This window comes from Desmodus rotundus, chromosome 6 (assembly GCF_022682495.2).
Source record: "Desmodus rotundus isolate HL8 chromosome 6, HLdesRot8A.1, whole genome shotgun sequence".
Lineage (NCBI taxonomy): Eukaryota > Metazoa > Chordata > Mammalia > Chiroptera > Phyllostomidae > Desmodus > Desmodus rotundus.
Window position 1 is genome coordinate 27,621,736 of NC_071392.1, and position 14,499 is coordinate 27,636,234.

Below are 14,499 nucleotides of genomic sequence, written 5' to 3' on the forward strand. Positions count from 1 at the left end.
ACTGGGTGGCGCTCGTGGTAAACACTTGCACTTCTCTTAGGGTCGGTCTCTCCACCATCGCCCACCACACACCCTACCCCCGCCCCTTGCAAATATCGGCTACTAGAAGAAATTACTCACATTCTTCCTACGTGTCTCTGTGGGGAGCACACTTCTGGAGAAGTTTGATGTCGTGAGCCAGTTCCATGGCTGAGCCCGTCGGTGGGTTTTGAAAGAGGCAGTAGCTTTGGTCACGGGCCTTAAGACAAAGTTCCAGACCTTGGTGTCAGAACCACCCACAGAATCAGCAAAATTTACTACCTCGAGAGCCGGGACACCCAGCGCGCTGCGCCTAGAGCGGGGGTCCGCAGCGGCAGCGGGGCTGGCTGCAGCAGTGGGTAGAGCCACAGTGGCTATCACGTGAAATGAAATGGGACTGTATTGTGGTAAGACTCCAGCTCCTTTAAACTTAGCACTCTCCTTTAAGGAAACGGTAGGGGAAGGTGGGGTGGACTTAGTAAAGAAGCAAACAAAGTGAAAAAGTCGAGGCTCTGGACCTTCAGAGACACACCCAGATGGGGAAGTTTCACCCAGCAGCACGCCGCCTTCGCACGAGGGGCTCGAGCCTGGCGTGAGGGCCAACACTAGGAACTGAAACAAAGAAACTGACCAAATCCTTCCCGTCTGCCCCACTCCTTTTTGACCTGTGCAAAATGTGGGAGAGAAGGTCTTTTTCCGGCGGAGGGAAAAGTGAAATTTAGCAAAGTCGAGACTAACTGAACCTTGTCACACTGTGTTTTCCAAGAGACCCCAAACTTCTGAATTTTACCCAAAGTCTTCAGCTTCCAATCCCACCCTGGTTAGAATCTGCCTTCTCGGCAAGGTCTAAAAACATTGCTAGAACTCCCTCATTAACATCACCTTATTGACCTTATTTCCCTTCACATAGTAACTTTTAAATCTGTAAGAAATAAAAAGTGCCCGGAGCGAAGGGACCAGAGGAAAGCCGCCCGGTTTCCCTTGCCACTGGCCTTTGATGGCAGCTGCTTTGAACCCTCCCTGGCATTGCTTTGGGGGTGCGATTTGTGTAATTAAACAGCAGGGTGTGCTTAAGATGACTCTATGGGCTCTGAGAACTTTGCCAGAGCAGAAGCCAGGACTGCAAGCCCGAAGGGGTGGCAGTATTTCCTGATGCCCTGTAGCTTTCTATCTAAGGGGTGAACAGCAGTGTCAAAATCGACAGCTTGAAGTTAAGGATGGCAGCTGAGGTTTTCCCTGGGTCAGTCTCAGAGAAGTCAAGGGCCATGCAGGCCTCAAGCAGAAGACTCTGTCAGGTAGGGGAGGGCACTGAGAGACCCTGAGCGTGACATAACCCTTCCTTGCCCTGTGTGCACGCGTGCTGAAGTTGTCCCCAAAGGCAATGTGACAGTAGCTGCGGTTTTACAGAGCCCAGACAGCAGAGACGAGACAGGGAGCTGATGCACATGTGGCTGCTCTCTAGCGGCTTTGATGTTCTGGAGCTAGGCTGGCGGCCTGCCCCAGTGCCAGATCCCCAGCTCTCCCTGCTGGCCTATTTTGGGCCAGAGTAGCTCCATAGCCAAAGTAAGGCTAACCTAACACTAGATACAACTAATGTAGACTCCTCCTTTTTCAGTTGGGGTGGAGGGAATGATGAGAGGCCAGACGGTCCTAGCCAGGATGTCTGGTAGAGCTCCCAGCTTCCCGGTCTCGGACACTCGGGAAGAAGATGCTGAAAAGGTCCAAATCAAGACCCTGCTCCTGGAGTTGCTGATTTTAGGAGAGTGAAAATGGGGAGTGGTAGGTTGACTTATGTTAAATTTCTACACTCCCAGTTGGATCACCTCTAGAGCAAGGGTGACGCACTGTGAAAGCACACTCTAGACCACGAATACCCAGCGTTTGGTTCCTGAGCCTTTTGTCCCTTTGCATGCGAGCTAAGATGTCTTCAAGGCAGGAAATAAAAGGACGTAAGGTACAGGAACCCAGACCTGGGAAATGGAAAGGCAGGCCCTGGTGTGCCATGTGCATAAAGCCGGGAGGGGGAAATCCGTGGGCTTCACCCAACTTCCCAAAGGGCTTTTATCCCTGTATGCTTCCCAGTCTCCTTGGGATTCCCATTCCATCAGTTGGAATGACAGGTCATACGTGAACCACTCACTTTTGCAGAAGTCTTTGGCTACTGAACACAGTTACAGACCCTCTATTGCAATGGCATCTAAATAGATGAGAACACTGCTCGCTCTTCTTTGGGGCCAGCAATTTGGGTGTCATTAAGTTATTTGTGCTTAAGACAGTAATATTTTAAATTCATTGTAGGGATGCAGGGTTGCGGGAGCTCTCTCTGCCATTAACAGCTGAATGAACAGCGTGCATTCTGGAGCATTCTTATCCAGCTCCTTTCTGAGAAATATTCATCTCATACAAAGGAAGTGCTTGTGGCAAATTTGTCTCTTTCCCCAAATTGAAAATTTTCAACACATGTAAATTACAACTTGATTCCCAGCAACCCAATAAAAAGTGTTCTCAGTCCCTTCTCACCATCAGTCCACATCCCTGATTCCCCATTTCAATATCGCTGTTCAATTCCACACTCACCCCTTGTGAAGCCCATGGGGGTGGGGGGGTGGGGAGCAAGGAAAGACCGTCCCCGACCTCACCCCCCAAAACATGTGCACCTCCCAAGGCTGCTAATTGGAACACATTGTCTCCAAACATTGCAAAGCCGGTGTTGGGGCTTCTGCGTTTTCTTTGGTATTTGCTGAAAACAGACTAACTTGGACCTCCCCCTTCTTCCCCAATAAGGAACAACACACAAGCGCGCGTACACACACACACACACACACACACTTCCCCCTCCCTCCATTTTTTTTTCTCCCTCTTTTTTTTTTAAAGCAATGCTTTGTTGTGTTAAAACTAGTTGGACGAGTTAGGGTGTTGCTGCTGCTCTGGAGGCCCTGGCCAATGGAACCCGATCCACCCCGCTGTGCGTAAGCGCGCAATTAAGGATTTAACCAAGGCTGTGCTGCACCTCAGTCAGCAGTCAGCCTGCCGGAGAGCGAGCCTCCAAGACTCCCAGCCTCCTCCTCGCCGCCGCCGCCTCCTCCTCCTTCTCTCCACCTCCTCCTCTTCCTCCTCCTCCCTCGCTCCCACAGCCATGTCTGCTTAGACCAGAGCAACTCCACAGCCAACTCGGGCAGCAGTCGCCGCCACAAGAGCAAGGACAGCCGCTGCCTGGGAGCGATGACAGGAGTGTTTGACAGAAGGGTTCCCAGCATCCGATCCGGCGACTTCCAAGCTCCTTTCCAGACGTCCGCAGCCATGCACCATCCGTCTCAGGAATCGCCAACTTTGCCCGAGTCGTCGGCCACCGATTCCGACTACTACAGCCCCACGGGGGCAGCCCCTCACGGCTACTGCTCTCCTACCTCGGCTTCCTACGGCAAAGCGCTCAACCCCTACCAGTACCAGTACCACGGCGTGAACGGCTCTGCCGGCAGTTACCCTGCCAAAGCTTACGCCGACTACACCTACGCCAGCCCCTACCACCAGTACGGCGGAGCCTACAACCGCGTCCCGAACGCGACCAGCCAGCCAGGTACCAGGGTGGAAGCCAGATCCAGGGGGAGCCGGGGTTCTGGAGCAGCGGGGTGGGGTGGGAGACTGGGGTCCCGCATCCACTGCAATGGGGGTACATCTGGCAGAAGGGACTGGAGGCCTGGACTCAACAACCAGGAGCGGTTCCCGGGCCAGCCCTTCAGGACTTCTTGGTAGGAGAAGCCTTCGGGGAGTTCGGTTCAGTGTCTCTTCCCTCCAGCATTTGGGGGGGGTTGGGAGGCTCTGTCTCCAGATTCCCAGTTTGCCTGGTCAGGAAGCCAGCTAGGCTGGAAAAGGGGGCAGGGGTGGAGAGAAGAAAGAATCTCGCAGCCCTAGTGGCGTTTGCGTAATAAAGGGGAGGTTAGTTGTTGGAATTTTTGGTAAGCGTGCTTGGTTGGTGCGAGTGGGAGTGGAAGGCTGCCTCAAAGGCTCCGTTGGGATTAGTCTGAGTGCAGCCACAGCCAGCGTCCTGTCGGAGTCCAGAAACGCTCCAGGTGGGGTAGGGGGCTGGGAAGCTGTCGCCGCCCGAGGAAGAGAGCACCGAGACTCTTGCGGTTTATCCAAGGCATTGCCAAAAACCAAAAAGCCTTTTAAAGGTGAGGGAGGGTCACTGAGGCTTCACGATATTGGAACGATTTTTTTTTTCTCCATAAGTGCCTAAAATTTGCCCTCCTCCTCCTTACCTCCTCCTTTTTCGGCTCTCTTGAAACTTAGGTGGAGGGTTTAGGAGGTTAGTAAGCTTGGGCGGTAAGAGGGAGGGATGAGGTCTCCTTGGCGGGGTTTTGCTGGTCAGGTTTGATCTTTTCCCACCAGCACATTAATAATCCTGCTAATATTAGCATCCCCTGCTCTGGCAGAGTCCAGACCACAGCCCTCGTCCTCCACCCTTCCTCTCCCTGGAGCAGGCCACACACACACACACACACACACACACACACACACACGCACACACACACACACACACACACGCGAGAGGTTTCCGCCCCTTCCAGAGATGGGCACTTTTGATAAAGTGGGAAAGGTGACCTGTGGCTGCAGGGCACCTTTGTCAAACACGCATTCAGAAAGTCTTTTTCCCGTTTATAACCAGGACTTTGAGAAATTCCTGCTGATCTGCCGCCCCTTTCCTACGAAAATGCCCCACCACGGATTCCTTTTCAATGTGTGACTCTTGTTAAACTTTAAGAAAGAGCCCAGGGGGTAGGATGTCTTCGTTCCTTTCAGTGTCTCTGTATTTCCTGCAGAAGTGAATGATTTTTTTTTCTCTTGGCCAAGAACTTATTAAGTCTATTTGTAAAAGAAACCAGACACATCTGTGCCCTCACAGATCTGCAGGGAGATTATGGGGGCTGCATAATCGGCCCTCTGTCTGTGGCAGCCTGGACCACTTGCTGCTGAATTGAAGGAGCAGTTTGCTTGTGGGTCTTTGAACTTTGGAGCCCTCGGTTAGCGTCCTCCCTACCGATGCATCTGGCCTCAGTGGGCGTCCAAACTGACACTGAAGGAGGGTGGGTCACAGCCCTCAAACCCCAGGAAGGGGCTGGCTATGACCACCCCAGAAAGGCTAGAGACACAAGGTGGGCATACAAACATGTCGGGGTGAAGCAGAAAACGCTACAAGGGAAGCCAAGAAGGGAACTGGGCTGTCCAACGCCCTTTATACAAACCCTCGAGAACCTGAATGAATACAGTAGGGAATTAATTCGAAACTGACTACCTGGCCTTTCCATGATTTGGGGGAGGGGTGTATGTCTCTGGGTCTTGTGAAGCAAAGGTGGTGATATGGGGCAACAGTGAAGAGTGCCTGGTAAGAAACTTCAGGACCGAATTCTAGGGTTCTGCAAAACCGCCATTGTCTGCCGACAAGCTATAACCGGTTCTGTTTTGATTATTTAGAGAAAGAAGTGGCCGAGCCCGAAGTGAGGATGGTGAATGGCAAGCCAAAGAAAGTTCGTAAACCCAGGACTATTTATTCCAGCTTTCAGCTGGCCGCGTTACAGAGAAGGTTTCAGAAGACTCAGTACCTCGCCCTGCCGGAACGCGCGGAGCTGGCCGCCTCGCTGGGACTGACGCAAACACAGGTAAATCAGGCCGTGGCGGGGCAAGAGCCCCGCCTGGGCTGCATGCCTGGTTAGGCCACGAGGTTCTGTCCCCGAGGGCTGGAGCTGACCCGATGGCACCTGCGGGAAACTCACAGAAAACCACCTTGCGCCCTTCCCTTCTTAAGTCAGACTGGGTGTCGCCGCCATGCGATGGTGGGAGCGGGATGGAGACGTCGATGTCCCCAGCTTCCAGCTTTGGGGGCGACGAGAAAACTTCTAAAATTGGAAACAAGTGGGAGGGTTATTTCTAGGACGCTCTCGCAGCTTGGAGAAGTTGTCTAGTGTTCTGCACAGTGCAGCGCCTCTCGGGCCAGCAGGGCCCGCAGGCCTCGTGATGGTCTCCAGCCGCGTGAAGGCCGAGGACGTCGCCTCGGGTGGAAAAGCCGAGGGGTCACTCCAGCAGCAGGAGGGTAGCGAGACGGGGGCGCTGTTGTATGGGGAAATCTTCCCTTGGAGGATCCCATTCCCTTCACTCCCACTCCAACTCCTATAGAAGATTAAAGAATGTTCGAGTCACCGCCCAGAGCTGCAGGCGGATTCTGACCTTACTCTGGAGCTGAGGAGGGGGTGAAGGGAGTGGGGAGGGATTATTGGGCGATTAATGCTCTACCTGCTCGAACTCGCGATCGCAGAGTCGGCTCCCCTTCCCTTGCGCGCTGGGCTCTGGCCATTGTTTTGGAGATTTCGGTGGCGCTGTGTTCGGTAAGCACTGCGTAGGCCTACGCGTGTGCGCCAGCCAGCGGGGGACACTCGCCCCCACCCCCGCCCCTTGCCTCCAGCCCAAACAAAAGACAACAGCCTCAGGGTCGTGCCCTCCCAGTGGCTGGGGCTCGCGGATCCCTCCAGGGCGCCCTCTCCGGTCGGAGATTCAGGCCGTGCCTCAGGCCCAGTCCCTTGACGGTAGGCTGCGAGCTGCGGGGAGACACCAGGGCCGGGCCGCGGTGGGCCGAAGATGCTTCTGAGTGTCCTGGTAACGTATGCCTTTGTTCCCCTACCCAGGTGAAAATCTGGTTTCAGAACAAAAGATCCAAGATCAAGAAGATCATGAAAAACGGGGAGATGCCCCCGGAGCACAGCCCCAGCTCCAGCGACCCCATGGCGTGTAACTCGCCGCAGTCTCCGGCGGTGTGGGAGCCCCAGGGCTCTTCCCGCTCGCTCAGCCACCACCCTCATGCCCACCCTCCGACCTCCAACCAGTCCCCCGCGTCCAGCTATCTGGAGAACTCGGCTTCCTGGTATCCGAGCGCAGCCAGCTCAATCAATTCCCACCTGCCACCGCCTGGCTCCTTACAGCACCCGCTGGCGCTGGCCTCCGGGACACTCTATTAGACTGGCCGCTTTCTCTTGCCCTCTTTTTTGGGACTACTGTGTTTTGATGTTTTAGAAAATCAAAAAGAAAGGAATTCTTATGGGAAGGTTTGGAAAACGGAAACAAAAAAGATTCATGTGTAAAGCTTTTTTTTTTTTTTTTGCATGTAAGTTATTGCATTTCAAAGGACCCCCGTCCTCCCCTTTTTTTACAGACACTTTTTTGCGCAACTGTGGACACTATCAATGGTGCCTTGAAATCTATGACCTCAACTTTTCAAAAGACTTTTTTCAATGTTGTTTTAACCATGTAAATAAGTGTAGATAGAGGAGTTAAACTGTATATTCTGGATAAATAAAATTATTTCGACCATGAAAGCAAAATGGTTCTTAAAAATACTTCTTTGCCCCCTTATAATGGGCTAGTGAAGTTTTACCAGGCAATGAAAGAAAGACAAGGTTTGCAGAGATCCAAAAAAGGTGAAAAGGAAAACAATTTGGAGCTGCATAGATGCAGAACTTTACATGATATTTGCTGGATACTGCTTTATATGTCTATATGTATATTTGGCCTGTTTATATATATTTCGGTGTGGGTGCAGGTATTTTTTGCCTAACCACAAAAACGTTTAGAGAATTTTAAGTTTAACCCCCAATTGTTTCAGGTAGAACGTAATGATGGAATCTAAATAGGGCCCTCCTACCCTGTGCGTAAATAAGAAAGAAGCAGAAGTCCCTCAATAATGACTCTGAATTCTAAGCTCAAAGCAATTATGGTGGAGTTGGGCAGCTCTCCCCCACACACACACACACACATCAGCCTCTGTGTATTGCTAGTGCAATTAGACAAATTACAGTCCCTTCAAAGGGAGCTTCTAGGGATGAGAAAATGAAAAAAAAAAAAAGGAAGAAACAGAAATTTCCCCTCCTATTTTATTTTTTAAAAATCTGAAATGCTTGCAGCATAGCAAATGGTAGTGCCTTGGACTCCTTGGTGTTGATTATAAATTTATCTGAGCTCTTTCAGAGAGGAGGAAGGATCACAGGACTTGAAAACAATGATGGGCCTAAGTCAGCAGGCCCAGTAGAGTATGTGGGGGACATTATTCCTCTGCCAAGAGAGAATTGTGGGATGGAGAAAAGAAGTGAAAGCATTGTGGTCCCTCCTGTGTTGATTTCCTTTCCATGTGAGAGAATATATATATATATATAGAGAGAGAGAGAGAGAGAGAATATATATATATATATATTCTTTTCTTTCCATTCTCTTTAACCACTCTGTTTTTTTCAGGAAGGAGCTCCTTCTGCTTTGTTTTTAACATAAAACAGTGGCAAAGCAGGTTCCAAACTGTGGGAAATTGAATCTGTTTGCAGGGATTTCTCCCTTGTGAAGGCTTCTCAGGGTGGAGAGGAAGGACTTGCTGCAACGTTGGCCTGAGGCCCATCCTTCTCCCCAAACCCTGCATATAGACATCGACAGTGTGACTGGAGCTACGGCTGGGATCTGCAGCTGTGCTCCGGGGTCTGAATTGTGGGAGTCTTTTCGACTGTCATTTCGTCCGTCTGCCTCTGTTTCCTTGAGATATTAAGGGAAATAATATGTTGGAAATTACAAGATGCAGGAGATATATTTTACAGCTAGGAAGTCGGCAGCAATAAATGTGACAAAAAGAGTCTTCTTAAAAAGGGGGTGGTTGGAGATTAGAACATAAAAAATTGTATCCTGTCATGTGAGGATTTCTGAGAAGGCTCTTCCAGGATTAAAAGAGACCTGGAAAGGCAAGCAAGCTGTGTGTCCAGCAGGGAATGTACCTGTGTTCATTCTCTCTCTGTCTCTCTCTCCTCTCTCCCTCTCCTTTCCTCATTTCCCCATCTCCTCAATTCCTTCCTTCTCTTCCCCTTTCCTTTCCAGCCTGCCAGTTTGGACCAGCTTGTGCCTTAGGGGGATCCAGAGTTTTGGCCAGTCTTTAGCCAGCATCCTACCTGGTCCCGGGTCAACTTACTGACCACGACCAGGGGTGTAGACCCCTCCTTCTTTCCCACCCCTAAAGCCAGATCGGTAGCTTCTCTTTTCAAAGGTGCCCTCCTACCCCCAATTTCTCCCCAGCTGCCCTTTCTCCAAAGAAGTTCTGGGTGGCCAGGGGCTGGGGATTAGGGGGAGCAATATGAAGCCCCATTTTGTTTTGTGCGCGGGCAAAGACTAGGAGGATGAGGGGAAGAAGTGGAGGGATCTATTTCCTGCTTTTCTTTCTTTGCTTGTAAGGGTTTCGGGAGTTTCCATTACATGCAAAGCCAGAGCTTTCTGTCTAGGGAACCCGGCTGGGAGAAACCCTGCGACCGCGGTTCGACAGGGTCAGCTTTCCCTGGCGCCTCTCTCCGCCCCCCGGGGTGCCTGTTTGGGAAAGTTGGAAGGGGCTCACCCACTGTACATCTCTAACATTTCCTACCTGCTGGCTGCTTGAGAGTGGCGAGAGTGTGCTCAGACCATGCTCTCTCCCTTTCTGCACACAGAGCGCGCAGATATTTTTCCAGCCGTCGTGTCATTCTCCCACCTTCATTCCTGGCTCTGAAAAGGGGATCCCTTCCTATCACCCCAAATCACCCAGCTCAGTCAAGCAGAGGGAACGGCTAGTTTGGACTCTTCCCAGGAAAGGAGAGAGAAACTTCTTTAATGATCACCCTTCCACCCCCAGCCTTGAAGATGCTTGTTGTTGAGGACACTAAAGCCTCGTTGCGACGCGGGCAAGCAGAACGCCACGCGCAGGCTTGGTTTCAGGATTCCTTCCCTTGTGCTAACCTCACTTCTTCCACTCGCAATGGCCTCTTCTCTCGCGCGGTTTTTTTTTTTTTAACTTGGTCAGGGAGTCGTGGACAAAAATATTCTGCCAAACCAGTCTGTAGCGGGTTTTCCCTGGCACCATGGGGATTCTCCCGGGGGAATTTAACTCCCTGCAGCCCTGCGTTCAAGGATGTAAAAATAACAGATCCTCAGCAAAGTCTAAAAATATCTGTGTGATGTTCCTCTCCCTTGCACTCCCCCACCCTCCCTCTTTCTCTCCATTGTTTATTTCCATATCTAATATAAATGTACACCAATTCCCAGCATATTCCTTAGTCTGCCCGACCCGACTTTCCCGGACCTCTGCCTGCCTCTTCCGGTGCCCACTTGCCTAGCTCTTAGCCTAGTGCTCCCGAGATGGTCAGCCCACTCCAAGAATTCATTTTCTTTTTCATGTACCTCTTCGCACACCTTCACACTCCCAAACCTCGTCTCCTCTTCAGACCCCCTCACAAAGCCCCAAAAAGCCCAAAGGTCCCAGAATATCCTGGCCCCCCCTAGGCTCTCCTGTAAAAGATCTGATAAATTAGCCTTTGTCTGAGGCTAAGCAGATTTCTGCCCCCCCTTTTTTTTTCCTGGCGTCCACCTCCCTGTGGAACAGGGGGCGGCCTGGGCAGCCGAGAGAAGCCGCATTCCTGTGGGTGCCAGGCGGCTCCAGTGCTGAGCCACAGGGCCTGAGACACACATAGAGGAACCCGCAGACCTCGATGCCCTTGATCTCGCTCGCTCTCCCCCTCTCGTTGGGCCTCCCACCGGGGAGCCTTTCCACCCACACTCTGATCCACCCAGGTCTCGGCCTCGGACAGGAGTGTGCTGACCCGCGCACCAACACACGCACACACCCTCTCCTGGTGCCATAGGCCAGGCCAGGATCTCCCCGCCTATGTCAATCTTCTGTTTCCCGCCCCTTATCCCACAATCCAAGACGCGCCGGCTGGCTTCCTTTGGCTCCTTTGATCCCACCGGACGCCCCACTGCTTGCAGCTACCCGGTCCCGCCATCCTGGGAGTCGCCCACAGCGCGCCAAGGGCAGGCCGCGCTCCCCTCCTCCGGGCGCGCCCTGCGGCTTTACTCCAGGGTTGACACCAATTGGGTCTCCTGAGCTCCCCAGCCCGAAGCGCAAGGGATGCCTCCTGGAACACTGCCCCTTGCCCTCTACCCTCCACCCTGAGCTTTCTTTTATTCTAGGAGAGGGACTTTTAGGGCGACCCAACCATCACCACCCTTCCCGCCCCATCCCTGTAACCCCTTGGATCGCGTACCTCCCCCTGGCCACTGGGATCTCGCCAACCCCCAACTCTCCAGCCCTCCCCGAGGCACGCCTTGAGGGCAGACACCCTCCCGCACTTCTGGGAAGCGTGCCACGCCGGCGGATCCGCCTGCGGTCACCCCTCTCCTCCACCCTTAAGCACCCCCTCCCACGCGGCTGGGTGGAGGTTCCCGCCTCCCGGGATCTTGGGGAGGGGGCTCTGCTGCTCGCTCCAGCCCTCCGCTGGCGTTCCCAGGTAGCCCGCGGTCTTTTCACACTGTGCTTGGTTTTTTAAGAGTCACAGCGAACCCTGGGCCTCCAAAACAGCCCAAATAGCAGTAGCACCTACCGGATTGGCTATTTTTCTATGCTGCCCTGCCCCCCACCCCAGCCCTATCCGCGTTTTCTTTTGCATCTGACAAACTTTAAGTTCCCTCGCGGCCATGGGCAGAAAGTATAGGTCGTTTCTACAGCAGGAGGGGCTGGGGTGACAAGCGGGGGGAGCCTTCCCTTTCAAGCACCCAGGGTTGCCGGCTGTAATGTAATAACCTGTTTTATAGGTCGAGCTCTAACCGTGAAGATAGGAACCGGGGGCATTTACATGAATCTCTCTTTAAAGGAGCCGGGAGTCCTGTTTTGCAGCAATTAAACGTTTCTGCTCTTTTGTTCACTGGGACTTCATATTACTTCTGATTTATGGGGATCCAAAGGAGTCTCTTTGCCAAAAGCGCATGTATTATTGAGTCTGTTCCACATCCTAAACCAAGATTTATATAAAACCGTGAAATACCACACATTACGACCTTTCGCCACAGGAAGGAAAAAATGACTCATAACATCATTCTCCTCTCTCTCTCTCTCTCTCTCCAAGTTCAGTAATCATTCTCTCTTTCAAATCACTATAGAGTTTAGTGTATTTTTTTAAGTCGGTGTGGATGGAGGGCAGTAAGTTCACAAACTCTGATTTGTTTTAAAGCGTTTTTTTTCTTTTTCTTGCAAAGGCGAGAAGACAGAAATCTGCCAATGGAAGCTTATTGTTATCCAAAGACTATTTCTGCCACTTGCCTTTGCAAGGTGGAAGAAGAGGGGCGGGAGAAGAGGTAGGATATGATCTCCGCTTTCATCCATATACAGGGGTCACTACACAGGGACATTTCATTATTGCCCTTACGTTCACAGGAACTAGGAAGCCTGCTTGCCACCCTGCAGGGTGGCCATGGCTGGGCAGTTCCCTGGTCTGTGAGGTGGTTGGGGGAGGGAGAATCATTACACAGTGTCCTAGCAGCTGGAAACAATGCTCAGGAAATTCTCTGTGCCCATGGTGGGAAAACTGAGCTCCTGAGGATACCAGGACACCCCCATGAAGAACAAGAACTACACTCCAGAAGTCTCAGCCAGGGCAGGGTCTACCCTCCTGGAGGCAACAGCTGAAACCTGGCATCCACTTTTACCCTGGGACCCGCACAGTGCCTCAGCCTCTCTCCACACTCTGTTGCTCTAAACCTCCAACTCCCTTTCTCGTTGGTCCTTCCATATTGTAAGGAGACTCACTTTATAATATGGTGTTTGACCACCATATCTAGGGGCAGGGACAGTCCTTTGCCAAAAATACTGGACTTTCTGGAATCCAGAAAGAAGCACATCAGTGATTTGTAGCAAAGGAAGCAGCTGGACAGGTTTATATGGGGGGGTGTTAATTAATAAAAGTTAATAATAGGATTAAAGCCAGTAGCCAGCCAAGCAGAGTGGAAGAGACAGCTTCCCAGCCGGGCTTTATTTAATTAGCAGCAATTAATATATTTTCTGCTAATATCCTTTAGGACTCTCAATGACTTGTTCCCTGTGAAAGAGAATGGAGATGGAGCTCAGGAACACTTACATGCACCGGGAGCATTTTGCACTCGCTAATGGCTAGAGAGACTGCAAGTTCATTTAAGAAAATGTTCATAAACAAGTGACAGGCACTCTGAGGCTGCTTTGGTGGAAACAATGGTGAAACTGACAAGTGTTCTTTGCTTGGGGGAGGGGCAGTTTTAAACAAGGAAATGCTTTAGGGGAGAGGGGGAAACGACAAGGGCTTAAAAAAAAAAAAAGAAGAAAAATTATTTCAGACTCCAGGCAATAGCAGATGCAGCAGCCCTTGCAAACACATCAGCCCTACACGTTTTGAAGATTTGGACATGTAATGCTTCAGACCACTGATTTGCTATTTTCTTAATTCCCGCTCTTCTTTTTCCATATGAATCAAACAGTCTTTTGTCCTTCAGGGTTTGATTTGATCGCTACTGTTCACATTTCACTTTTGTATTTTCCTCTTCCTATACCATTACTCATTGAGTGCCCTGTGAAATTACAATCGTACATTTTCAACTCAGCAACCCATTTGTGGTGCAAAAATAGGGTCTAAATAATGGCTGAATTAGCCCTACTGGACAGTTTCAGATGTAACACTCTGTAATAATTATATTGCAGGCTGGATTAGGATGCTATTATCATAATCTGGACGTTTACAATTATCTGTAATTTGCAAAGATGCGCCAGGTCTTGATTACAGCAGTTTTTTTTTTTTTTTTTGTATCACGCTAACCATCACTAAACAGTGACAGTAATAACAGCTAATTTTGCTGGCAATATAAGAGGTGCTGGGGTGTGCAAACAATTTCACACCTGGATGTGCTCACTCAACCAAGAATATAGAGAAAGAGCTTCTGCCCTGAGACTCAGAAAAATATTCTCCTCTGCTTCTGTTCAGTATAGATTTCTAGACCCTGATCATTGCTTAAGAGATATTCTCTGGGGGTAAGTTTTTATTTCTTTCATACTTCAAGGCATAATTCTTAGTTCTCTTTTCACACTTTCCAAGCTCTGTGTGTTGCTGTTGTAATTCATTATAGACTGCAACTTTGCTTTACAGATGTTTCAATTCTCACCGTTTACTCCCGTTTAACAGTATAGGGGGTGTCGTTCTGGTGAGTAAAAGGTTCAGGTGAGAACGGGATCCTTAAGAACTCGATTTGTCTTTTTTGCTTTCAGTGCTGTTGATGTATTTGGTGCAGCTTGTGACTGGAGACTGCGGAAAGGACCAGGTTTCTGGAAGGTGTGGAGGGACAGCGCGCGCGGGACATTCCAAGCTATAATCCCTTTGCAAATTGTTCCTCAAAGCTAGTGCTAGGCGAAATCCACTGAGGTCTTTATGTGTGGTGATGATTTTAAGTTTGGGGGCATTGAGAGAGCAAATGGAGCTGGAGGTAGTGCTCCTTTACTAACGCAGGTATGCGAACATTTGCAATGGCAGGTGTCGTCTAATCTCTAGAATGCATAGCCCCTGAGACATCCTCCACTTGGGAGAAATTTCAGGAATAACTGGCCTCCGAACCCCTTCAGGGCTGCTTTGCAGGGTTTTTGCC

At 50.8% G+C, this 14,499-nt stretch overlaps 1 protein-coding gene and 1 long non-coding RNA gene across 2 annotated transcripts in view; both read left to right on the plus strand.

The window, feature by feature from the left end:
• The first annotated feature begins 2,916 nt into the window (after positions 1 to 2,916).
• Positions 2,917 to 7,382, plus strand: DLX5 (distal-less homeobox 5). The gene is made up of 3 exons (XM_024577274.3): positions 2,917 to 3,595; positions 5,491 to 5,675; positions 6,696 to 7,382. The coding sequence occupies exons 1-3, from the start codon at positions 3,241 to 3,243 to the stop codon at positions 7,023 to 7,025; spliced, it is 870 nt and encodes a 289-aa protein (XP_024433042.1). The 5' UTR covers positions 2,917 to 3,240; the 3' UTR covers positions 7,026 to 7,382.
• A 6,369-nt stretch (positions 7,383 to 13,751) lies between these two features.
• Positions 13,752 to 14,499, plus strand: part of LOC123478384 (uncharacterized) — a 53,444-nt gene continuing 52,696 nt past the window's right edge. Inside the window, exons 1-2 of the long non-coding RNA XR_006653575.2 lie at positions 13,752 to 13,891; positions 14,126 to 14,189. This is a non-coding gene — a long non-coding RNA (uncharacterized lncRNA). The remainder of the gene's footprint in view (positions 13,892 to 14,125; positions 14,190 to 14,499) is intronic.

What these genes read in the sequence shown, in the direction of transcription:
- DLX5 (XM_024577274.3), top strand. Translation starts at nt 3,241, where the DNA reads ATGACAGGAGTGTTTGACAGAAGGGTTCCCAGCATCCGATCCGGCGAC. An exon ending in GAACGCGACCAGCCAGCCAG is followed by an intron (nt 3,596 to 5,490) that starts GTACCAGGGTGG and finishes TTGATTATTTAG; the next exon opens with AGAAAGAAGTGGCCGAGCCC. An exon ending in TGGGACTGACGCAAACACAG is followed by an intron (nt 5,676 to 6,695) that starts GTAAATCAGGCC and finishes TCCCCTACCCAG; the next exon opens with GTGAAAATCTGGTTTCAGAA.